The sequence below is a fragment of the Lytechinus variegatus genome, chromosome 3, assembly GCF_018143015.1.
Source record: "Lytechinus variegatus isolate NC3 chromosome 3, Lvar_3.0, whole genome shotgun sequence".
Taxonomy (NCBI): Eukaryota; Metazoa; Echinodermata; class Echinoidea; order Temnopleuroida; family Toxopneustidae; genus Lytechinus; species Lytechinus variegatus.
This window is the reverse complement of record NC_054742.1, coordinates 29,431,321-29,443,707: the sequence shown is the minus strand read 5'-3', so window position 1 is coordinate 29,443,707 and position 12,387 is coordinate 29,431,321. Positions and strand designations below refer to the sequence as shown.

General features: G+C 33.6%; 1 protein-coding gene across 1 annotated transcript in view; it reads left to right on the top strand.

Moving 5' to 3' along the window:
• Positions 1–11,471, top strand: part of LOC121410712 (putative aldolase class 2 protein PA3430) — a 31,283-nt gene extending 19,812 nt beyond the window's left edge. The window contains 6 exon segments of the mRNA XM_041602967.1: positions 3,071–3,331; positions 5,277–5,451; positions 6,851–6,984; positions 7,416–7,470; positions 7,473–7,531; positions 8,679–11,471. Of these exon segments, the coding sequence (XP_041458901.1) occupies positions 3,143–3,331; positions 5,277–5,451; positions 6,851–6,984; positions 7,416–7,470; positions 7,473–7,531; positions 8,679–8,825 (759 nt within the window). The 5' untranslated portion in view covers positions 3,071–3,142 and the 3' untranslated portion in view covers positions 8,826–11,471.
• Positions 11,472–12,387: the final 916 nt, after the last annotated feature.

Here is a 12,387-nt window from a genome sequence, read left to right as displayed (position 1 = left end):
TGCCCTACCTTTGGATTTAAAATTGTCTCCTACTGTAAACAATTTCAAAACTAAATTATCATCTCACTCCGGTGACCTGCATGCTTACCTTGTCATAAAGTTAATATCGTAGGTTTTTTTTTATTTCTACCCATTGTTTGTTTGTTTGTTTTTCTTATTTTCTTTCTTCCCCATTTCCCCATTGTTCTCTTAAAAAAACTTAAAATAAAAAACTGATTTCGAGCTTATCCGACTAAATAGTTCCACAAAGTGCATTCTCCTTTTACTTTTTATTTTTACTTTTTATTTCTTACTTCTCGTATGAATCCAATCAGTGTACGTACATGTTTTATGATTTAGTTGTTGTCTCAATGCAATCTGTACTTTTATCCTGAATTCCTTTCAATATTTTTACGCTCTTATATTGTAGTCCTCTTAAAAATCGTATGCGTAAACCAGAATTTTGTGTTATTAGGACGGTTTACAATCATTACATAATCTTTTTTATTCATTGTACATTCATATTATTCATTTTATTATTCCTTGCTCCTTGTGAAAACCTTTTTTTAATAACTTGACAGCAGCCTTATTCATTCAATTCATTCATTTTATAAAATATTTAGTGTAAATTCTTGCCAAACTATTTAATTTTATGATCTTTTCTTATAACAACATCATGTCACTTTTGTTATTCTGTTTGATTTACCGTATATGATACTCTTTCGTATGTGTTTACTTTTTACTTTGTATTTTATATGGACCCCATGGAAGAACAGTTTAGTCATGTCGACTAAAATGAAAATGGGCAATCCATCCGTTTTGCTTTTTTTTGTTTTTTTTATACGGAAAATAAATACTATACTATACTAATGTTCAATATATAGACGAAAATATCGGAATGAGGATGAGAATAAAGAACATTTGAATCGTAAGCAATAAAGATATAAAATAATATTTTAGATGAGTTGTGGATGCCATTTACATAGATTGTAAATAAAATTGAGCGATATATGCTGCCTTAGGGAACACCCCAATTTACATTTTGTAGAGAAGAATATTTTATCATTCATGCATGCAAACTGTTTAATATTTCTTAGGTGGTTCCTGAACCACTCCAAGGCCTTTCCACGAACTCCGTAGTTTTCAAGTTTGTATAAAAGTATTTCATGGTTGATAGTGTCAAAGACCTTGAAGATGTCCAGGAAGTATGTTCAGACATTGTCAGAGTTGTTTTGTGATTTTTTTGGTCAACAAATGAGAGTGTAGTAGGAGATGTACGGTTCTTTTGGCGGAATCCAAATTGAAAGTCAGAAATCATATTATATTCATTCAAAAAATCTAATAATATTGCATATATCACCCTTTCCATAACTTTTGATAGAGTAGGCAATAAAGATATCGGTCTATAGTTACATACTTTATTTTTTTCTCCTTTCTTGTGCACTGGTATTATCTTGGATATTTCTATATTGTCTGACACGATGTCATTACCTATAGAAAACTTGAATATGGATCAATAATATGGTCTATAACATTCTTTGATTAAATATTAGCAATAACATTGCGCCCACAGCTCTTTTTATTTGTTAAAGTGTTCATCGTGTAATGTTTCATTCCTATGTACTGGTACTAGAAAAAAGGAGAATTATGATTTGGTCGTGAAATGGAATCCGTAATTGTTTTGTGTGTTAATGGTATGTTCTCGGCAAGATATTTTCCGGTCTGTGAAAAATATTGATTAAACATGTCAGCTATCTTAAACGAATCATGAATTTCGACATCATCATGTTCTACTGTTTTTATGTGCGATTTTACGTTATGTTTATTTAAGGCATTGTTTATATAGCTAGTAGAATGCTAATTTTGGTGAGAGTATATCAATTTTTACATTTTCTAACAGATGTGTACAAAAATTGCCAAAATATAATTGATTTCTTATGTATTTTATTGTTTTATCAATTTTCATGTATTTCTTTTTTTTAACCTTTGTTATTGTTTTTTCCAATGAACTTTGTCAGGGACCCTTTTGCGATCATAAATAGCATAGAATAAATCCAAACAAAAGTAAAAATAATCATACATTTTATGATTTTGGGTTGAAAAAACACAATTAGGATTGACTTTGTAAACGGAATCACGTTTCTGAGAAATTCGGGGTCTAACGTGCACTTACAAAAATGTGCGTAATTTTGGAACCGTGTACCCGGGCGTCGCAAATTTTTACCGTGTTTACACTTAGTCGGCTTTTGAATCGACTCGCGGTTCTGAACCGCGAGTTGTAACAACGTTTAAACGCAAACCAAAAGGTGATTCTGCATCGGCTTTTGGTTCTGAACCAAATGCCGATTAAGTGTAAACACGGTATTTGTCTCAAAAGATGCGCAAGAAGGTTAGCGAGCGGTGCGGTCAGAATATTTTGCGCGACGTCGTAGTGACGAAATTTGTCGAGGGGGGCGGTTAAAATTGACCTCCAGTTAAATAAGGGTGAAAGTGCGAGTATATCAAGTCAATGATCCCCTGCAGTGCAGTAAATTATGCCTAGCAACCTTTTTCTTCAAATTTACCCCCTTACGGTACCTAACACGAATACCAATCCGCAAATTCAAGGTCTATTTTCGTCAAAAGCGCTCTGAATCTTAAGGCCACCGCACATATACGACTGTTCGCGATCCGATTTTGGAACAAATCGCATTTTGCTCATTTCCTGAATATGTGAATGGAACTTATCATTTTATTTGAAGTTAAAATTAATTGAACGAATACTAATATAAGCATTTTGAAAGACTGCAAGCCTTTATTTTCGAATAAAGGCAAACTTAGTTTCATATCGTAGCCAATCTTACGACTGATATGATGTCATTACGACTAGATATTTAATTTGCTTTATTCTAAGAACGGTGATAATTATCATAGTCACAGATTTGAACATAGGTATTGGTATGATTTCGAACATTACACAGTAAGATATTCCATGTCTCAATATTAGCATCAATTTCTACTACGTTCCCGACTACGTTTTATTCCAAGATTGAGTTGCAGACCAATCGTAAAATGAGGTCGACTTTAAGGATTTTATTTTTTTTTTGTTAAGAAAATAATTCATTGTAGGCCGTGTACTCAGACCCCTTAATCAAGTGAAGAGTTTGCACAGCAGACTTCGACAATGGCTTCTGAAAAGACAAGAGCAGAACTCAACTACGAAGCCCGTGTTGACATTGCGACAGCCTACCGAGCTTGCAATTACTACGATCTCGATTATGGCATCTTCAATCATATAACGCAGAGGGCGCCTGCCAGAGACCGAGAAGGAGATGTGATGCTTGTAGTTCCACATGGCTTACTCTGGAATGAGGTACGAGGTAGCCTATACAGTGCGTATAAAAAAAACGGGACAGATTTGATAAGTCTATAAAAATTTTGTTTCAAATTATGATGTCTATATTTTGGTGTTGATATGTGCTCTAAGGTCTTATCTTTCAAATGCTATTAAAACAAATTCGTTTCGTTCATGCTTGAGCAAACACGGAATGTTTTTGTCTGGGGTTAAAAAGGAGGCTTGCGCCAAAATGGCATAAAATTATAAATGTGATGATCGGACTTCTTGCTAATTAGCAGACTTCCTCTTCATTATCTTTGCCATAATTTTCAAATCATGCCGTCAAAATTCATTTTCAGATCTATTTATTTAATTAAATTGTTCTGTTGTTTCTTTTTTATATGCTCTCTGTTAGCTTTGAATATTCCTTCTTCAAGCTAAAACAATTTTCAAACGAAGTATGGGAGAGCATGGATTTTTTTTCAAATCCTTTCATTGTGTGTTACAAACAGTGCCACACAGATGGGCGGGTGCTCGGGATGCCCCCTCCCCCCTCAATTGAAAAAAAAATCATGACAAAGAAAAAAGTGGACAGGAAATAAAAGGAAAAATAGAAAGTAAAATATGATATGATTTTCTGAATATTATGTCAAAATCTATCACAAAATTTGATATTATAATAAAAAAGTAGGAATATTTGCGTGCTCACTTCGCTCGCTCACAACTTTTTAATACATTTTACCCGATCTGCGATATCTAGCTCCTTCAAAATTGACTCAATACACCATTGTCATTAAAAGACATGAATCCCTTCCTGTGTTTCCTGTCAAGCAATTTAACGTGGTCAAAGAATTAATGACCCCTTGAAAAATAGATTCCTGTCTTTCAAAGGTACATAACATAATTTGTTTCATATCATGAAAGGATTTGAATAATCACAAGTTTTTCCAATTAATAATGCAAATCTTCTTGCTTGGGTTGACAAAAAACCTTCTTTTCTCAGTTACTTATGAAGGAAAATTAAAAGGTAAGAGGATTTTAAATGAAAAAACAAAATAATTCAAGTAATAATTCAAGTAAATAAATAAATTTGTAAATAAAATTTGACAGCATAATTCGAAAATTGTGGCACAAAAAATGAAAAGGTCCAAAGGAACTCCCCTGATTAGCAAGAAGTCTGATCATCATATTACTTATATTCTGCAATTCTGGCGCAAGCCTCGGCTTTTTGAACCCCCAACAAAAACGTCCTGTGTTCGCTCAAGCATGAACAAAATTCATTTTTTTAAATTGCATTTCAAAGATAAGACCTTATAGAGCACCCATTAGCACCAAAATATGCATAATTTGAAACAAAAATTTTATAGACTTTTCAAATCTGTCCCGTTTTTTTATACGCACTGTATATCTTTATTTTACAAACACATTAGCAGGCACTTATTCCCAATCAAAATAATTCAGATTTCACTTAAGACACTTTCTTTTTATTACATGCATATGGTATTGGGTTATGGGTTATAGGAGCTTTTAAAGAGCGGAAGCTCCCCCTTAAAAAAAAAAGAAATTAAATGAAAATATTGGTGAATAATGAAAATCTGTATAAGAATAAGATAGTTATTACAATTTTACAAGTCATGTTGTTTGTTTTGGGGACGTCATTAACGAGTAGCTTTCCCCAATTAATCGACTATAAATTGAAATCTTAAGAGGAGCACGATGAATAAGATATTTTTTTTTAAAGAATGGGTATATGAATGTGACTGGTGGTATATCCACCGCAAAAATGAAATAATTTCCGAATTAACCGTTTAAGTGCATATCACGACACTTCATGAAAGAATTATTCCTTTTGAAACCGTGCTGATCTTCCTAAACCCTTCCTGAAGTACACAGGGGAAACGAATTAAAAGTTAGAGGCGTTCTGCCCCCCCCCTTTTTTTTTTTAAATATATCCATTGTTTATTTCATTGATTTTCATCAGGTTACTGCATCTTGTATGATCGGTGTTGACTTTGAGACTGGCAAGGTAGTTGAAGGAGAAGGTGAAATAGCGGAAACAGCAAACGCTATTCATCGTGCTATTCATAAAATACGCTATCCCATGGATGGTACAGTCAGTATTATGCACACACACCAACCATATACTACCTGTTTAGGTAAGCTCTCCACATATTGTATATTCATGCAGATTGACAAAACAAAACCCACACATTTCAATCTTTTTCTGTATTCCTTTTATTAATACTTGCATTCAAATACAGCAAGTGGAATAACATAAAAAGAAAGAGCATTTTGAGATTTCTGCCTTTGAGTGGTACGTTGGATATGCATTTAGCTTGCATAATTCATACAAATTAATATAATGCATTTGTATACCAGAAAAGAAATCTCATTTAATGTAAATTTCTTTACATAATCAATTTCGAGGAAATTACTTCTTATTTAAAAATCAAATCATCCAAGGAGAAGCATGGTGACATCAATCGTCATGATATCCGAGCTATCCACTGTGTATAGAGCCATGCAGCAGGTTAGGTTTCCACCATTTATCACGTGATATGCAAAATACTGTCTTGGGGGTTAAAGGAAAAGGTTGAAATTCATTACTTTTCGTTCTTTACAATCGATTCTAATTGATTTTCAGCTTGTTTGGTTTTATCTGTTTTTCTTTACATATCGCTGGGGTGGACAATTTAGCATGACATTAATGAATTAACTACAACAGCCTAATTGAAATCAAATTTGCATACATCATTATTGATGTCGATAAACCATTCGCAACGCAAGCTTTTATTCAAGAACATAAAATTTGAATAAGTTTATTAGTATGTCTTTTCTACGCTGCCGCATGTACTGAAAACATTCTTAAGTGAGAGCTGTTTAGCAACGGCGGACGTAGCTCATTGTCATTACTGAAACCACCATATGATAGGAAATAAATGAATAATATAAACAATATATAAAATCAGTTCTTCTGCTTTGCTGATTGGAAACGCTAATAGGAACGTAAAATAATTTATACATTATACCATCATACTGGTGATAACACATGAATGATCCTCGTCACCCTTCGCGAGTAGCAATAACGTCTGTCAGTGTATAAGATATTGCATTATTATATGACACTGCGGTTGATATTCAGGGCCCTCGGTCATGTCGATGACAGTAGCCTAATGTGCCCCAAAACGGTGTCTGCATGTGATCAAATCTCAGCTTAAAAGTGCCAAGCGAACAAGCGACAATTTTGACCATTTTAAAAGAAGATCTAATTTTGTGAAAGATTTTGACATTATATTAAAAAATGACGTCACATTTTACCCTTTTTCTTTTCTTGTTCCTTTTCTCCTATTTCTTTTTTTTTCTGGGTCTTGAAAACTTTTGGGAGACCCATTCTGTACGTCAAAGTGCTCAGGGATAGCAGCTTGTCAAATGAAGAGGCTTCCCTGTAGTTGTAACAAAATGTAATAGAGGTGGAAGAAAATGAATGTCAGTTATCTTTTTTATTATAATGTTTCTTTATTTTGCCTTTCATGATCATGATGGATGTTTATTCAGCTTGTGTTGATGATCCAGAACCTTTCAAGTTTAGGCTTTCTCAGGGCAGCATGTTTATGTATGGCAAAATGGAATTTGATTACAATTACACTGGCGTCGCTCACGCAGATGAAGAAGGGCGCAGATTAGCAAAGGTTAGTAAAGTAATTTTGTTTAACTACCTTCATCTTATCGATAACCTTATCCATATCTTCTTGTATTCTCGAAGATATAATACACTGGATGCGGCATGTCGCCCGATTTGATGAAGATGAAGAAGAAGAAATGATATTTAGCACACAGTTATTGTTGGCACCACCGGGCCCCATTGCATAAAACTTTTGCCAGACTTATTTTTGCCATAGAAAACTATGGCAAAAATCTTAGATTTTTGCCAGAGTTTCACATTCGGTCAAAATTTCATGGCAAAAAAAACTACGGCAAAAGTTCTATGCAACGGGCCCCTAGGGTTTATTTGTACCCCCCCCCCCCCCCGACCCACCAGCACCCCTACCTTCAACCAACTTTTCTTCTCATCTTGTGATTATCAAGCTCTGTATGATTTTTGTGCTCCTTTTCGAACTAGGTTCTGGGTGACAAAAGCATTTTGATGATGGGTAATCATGGAGTACTTACGGTTGGTATAGTGCACGTAATGCCTTCACACTTCTGTATATGCTGGAAAAGGCCTCCAAATTACAGGTAAGCCGGTCTTAAAGGATGCGCCACAGGTGCGACAGCCAAGACTCTGAGAACCATTATTCACTGGGGTTGCTGAAGAAAATTTGACAAGCCCAATATAAATAAAAGGGTTCTCACTACAAATTACCGATCGTTTTGTCCCAAGAAATTATACAAGCAAGTAGGAAAACCCGAAAACAACACAAATTGGTGGTTATTTTCAATACATGTCTCCTATTTGACACTGACTTACAAGAATTCCTAGGGGTACTGCCTATGAAAAATAATGCACGCAACCCCATGTGAAAACCCCAGGGCCATGGTGACAGCCCCCCTTATAGTTAAAAAAGAATAAACAACAAAATAGGGGGGTCAAGAGAGTAGAAAAAACGATGAAGAAAAGTAGGGCGTAAAAAGAAGAGGAATCTGGTGTTTCGTTATATTACCCCTGTTATCCAATGGGGGGGTGACGAACCTTTAATTCTCCTCGCCCCCCTCCCATCAAAATATATGTGACCCGCCCCTGATTGGATGTTTCTTAGAACTTTCTAAATAAAACTCTTAAAAACAAAGTAATCATCCTTTAATACAAGGTACCACAAGCGCTGGTGATTTTTTTTTCAATTCTGACGAAATGTGCATTTGAGTGGCTTTTTGTTTTGCAAGTAATCGCAACCCACATTTTGTCGCATGATATAAATATATGTATTGGTTATTCTGGCAACTTGTTTTTTGATAAAGGTTTAAAAGTGTTATTTCACGTTAATCATGTATGAATTTGACATGGAGGGGAAAGTCGTTTACTATTAAAACTGTCTGACATGACTGACAATATTTCTTCCACTTTTGAGTGTCTGAACTATTAATCTCTTGACATTGAGTTACGAAAATTCAAATTCTTTAATGACTGTATAATGATTGTACATGTAAATGTAATTAGTTTTTTATCATTTTAATTTGCACACCAGGGCCATCGAAGAAAGATAATTACAACTCTTGCTCTTGATCGACTTGACTGCTATTTTGTATTTATTTTAAGTCTATGTCATACTGCAGTATACAACATGGGTGTAGCCCGGGGTTATAGCTTTTCAGTGCACTATCATGTACCCATCCATTTACATATTTACATTAATTCAGTATTTTGGTGCTTTCTTTAATTTCCAAGGTGCTTGCACAATCTACGGGGATGAAATTGCTACAAGCACCGGAAAAAGTAGCCAAAGGTGTTGCCTCATTTCCCTTTGGTGATGATGTTAATCTTTTTTTCAACGCTTTAAAAAGGCAAATGACGAAACCATGCGTGGCCGACTAGATTGTGATGGCACCACAAGTTGGAAGAAGTTTTAAAAAAAGCACAAGTTGGATCTTGCCATAAATTGTTTCATTACCTATAGACAAAACGAACAGCTATACTTTGCTAACAACACAAAAGTTTACCATCTATATCCCAATACATGTGTAGAACAAAATAATATTGTATTATGATCTATTGACTCATCGAATATTGCAAACATTCAATTAGAATGTTTTTTTTTCAACTGACAAGGAATGAATACATGTACGTTTCCTAATGTTTATCTTTATTGTATGATTGTATCTTATCTATATGTCCATTATAAAATATGTATATGTTCTTTTTATCGTTGCAAGGCCTCTTTGTAAATCAGGTCTATAACTGAAAGGGTTACCCTGCGTAAATAAAACTGAAATAAATAAATGAATAGAATATTAATTAAATCTAATTTAATGTGATCCGAGCCCGGAACCAACGGATTGTTTTGAGGGCTCGGTGTAAAAATGGAAAAGGTAAAAATGGCAGATGTAAAAATTAGAGAGGTAAAAATGGCAGCGGTTAAAATGGCAGCAGTAAAAATGGCACTCTGCCATTTTTACCTCTGCCACTATTACCTCTGCCATTTTTACGTGGCGCCGTTTCGACCCCCCCCCCCCCCTTCAGAAAGGATCCTAAATATTGTATCAGTTGTTGTAAGTCAGTGTATTGTAATCTGAATCATTTTTTCCAATATGTTGCCAATATGACACTTGATATGATTTATGTAACACGTGTTTTAAAAATTAAAAATCCTATTAGGGGGGGGGGGGGAGTGGATATATCCGTTGACCTATCCGAGATGTATTGGATATAGAAATTATGTGTACAAACAAAATCCCCTTCCTGTCCTTAGCATGCACCGCTAAACTGTTGAAAACTGTTAAACTGTGGAAATTATTGTAATTCCACATGTTCAGGCGGAATAAAATCTTTTTCACATGATAATGAAGAGAAAATAAGATTTGTTTCACATCCTACAATAAAATCAAAAGAAATGGAAAGTGGGTCTGCTCATTTGAATCCCGACCAGGATCATATTGTAAAACTAAGCGAAACTTTTAAATATTTTATCTTTCTTAATTTACATCCGATTTAGAAATTTTTTCAGTGTTATGCTTTAATAGTGAATTTTCTCCTTTTATTCAGATCAACTTTTACGTGTGGATGGACTTGTACTTGAAAACCTTTGAAAATGCACAATCTTTCGACATCTTTAAATACTGTGCGTAATGCCTTCAAAAAGGAAAACATAAAGAAATGTATTTTTTACAGAAACATAACCAGTAAAACTTACTTTGTTTTGAGATCTATATAATTTACCAGAAACACCGCTGTATGTATTGAATTCTTAAGGTTTTAAATACAATCTGAAATATATGTTTTCTGCAGATGAGGTGTAAATTAATTCCAAGGATATATAAGCATATTCATATTTTAAAGAAATTATATAATATGCATATCTTAATTTTAGACACGGTCTTATCAATGTATCGATTTTCTGCGGTCTTGTGAGTAATCAAATGTAGTGAAAAATTGAAATATATATGTAGAAATCATTGGTATCAGTGTTGACTGGTGATCTTTCCTTCGCTTTTGATATCAGGTAATTTCTTTTTCGTTCTAATTTATTGTTAAGTTGATTCATGCTCTAACTTCAAAATATAATTTCACAAGTGTGATAAAAATAATCAAAGTAGGTTATCAAATGAATATAATTCTCAAGGATATCAATAATTTTTGTAATAATATGTTTACATACATTTTGTGCCTGTACATATTAAAGCTGTCATAAGTTAAGAGCGACTTTAAGAACGACTGGCGATCCTTTCTTGTAATGAATGGTATACACTAACATGTTCATGGACGATGGTTTAACGCACAAGAAAGGATCACTAGTCGTTCTTTAAGGCATCCTTAACTTACGAACAAATTTATGAAACGGGCACCGGATGGAAAACCACCAAATTGGTGATATGTGCAACCCTGTATAAAATTAATATCAGAAATAAACAAATAAACAATTAAATCATGTACAGATTATCAACATCAATATTTCAGTAATTTTTCATAGTATATAGGCTAATTTGTCATCTAACTCCCTACCCCCGTTCAATTAAATAATTGAATTCCTTCAATGTATCTCTTAGATATCTCTTCTTATGGAAATATTTTGATTATGGTCTATTCTTTGTGAATCACACAAGGAAAATATCAACAATTTTTTAATTATCCATACTTTTAAATTATAATTCAATTTTTTCCCCATACATTACATTAAGACTTTGACAGTATAGTGATTGATCCAAGTGTACGCCCTTGTTTTACATCTTTAAAGTCAGAAAAATTTGTGATATATATTTCATTTGTTACAGGTTTTGTATGGTTCATAATTTCTTTTCATTATCATAATATGTACTTACATCATCTCCCTTTAGCATTGTTAGATTGGTCAATCAATTTAATTGTTTGATTCATGAATTTATACTAAAACATTAAAGATCATTAACGTATTTCATTTTTTCAGGTCTTGGGATTTCTACTAGTATTGAAGTTAAAAGAAGTAAATTGTATGATCTTTGTATGAAATGCCCACGAATTAACATAAACTCGTATATGTACAAAGTGATCATAAAGCCTGTTCTCTATTCTTATTTTCACTTTGTACTGATTTCAGTGGGTCAAGTAAGTGCTGACAGAAGCAAATCAAGAGGGGTTTCAAATTTGATAATTTGATTTCTATCATTGTAAGTTAACTGGGAAAGTAATACCTTAAAGTGATTGGTTAACATTGGTTTGGCTTTTAAAAAATCTGAGCTAGAAGGTCACACTTGTCACCTGTGTCTGTGATATGTTACAAAAATGAAGCCCAGAAAAAATTGCGTTCGAAAATAATTATTTAGTGCTTCAAAAATTGAATTATAAGGTGACCGGAAACACCATCTTAATTTCATCTTATACACTTATGTGTACTATTTAGGCGTCTATAAGACACCTATTTACAAAATCGGGGTTTCCCTTGTAGTTTTAGCTTTTCATTCTCAATAATGGTTGTTTTCAGGGTTTACTAGTTCTAATACATGCACCTGTACACATGTTTCATCTTGGTTTGAGAATTTTTTTAATCGGCTGCTCACAAAGTTAAATACCTTTAAAGTGAAAGTGGATATCAGGTTTGTACTTTCTTTTGTGATTGATGCAGTCACTGGAGGTGTTATTTTTGAGTCCCTATTTATGAAAACACTCATTTATTAAGTGATTCAAATTTATACATGTTTCTTTATTGGTAACCCATAGTACCGAAGTATTCCTTTCTCCTTTAGTAATAAACTACAATACTTGGGATCCAGCAAACAAAGACTAGTTGCTATGTCTGGCAAGCTCCCAACAAACTTTCATGTAACAAGGTAAACAATTTGTTTAAAAATATGCATGTAATTTGAACTTATTACTTACCTTGCCTTGTTGGTGATGTATGGCAAATCAAAGAAGAAACATACTACCAAAAAAAGAAATTCTACAGAAATTGATAAAAAGGAAGCCT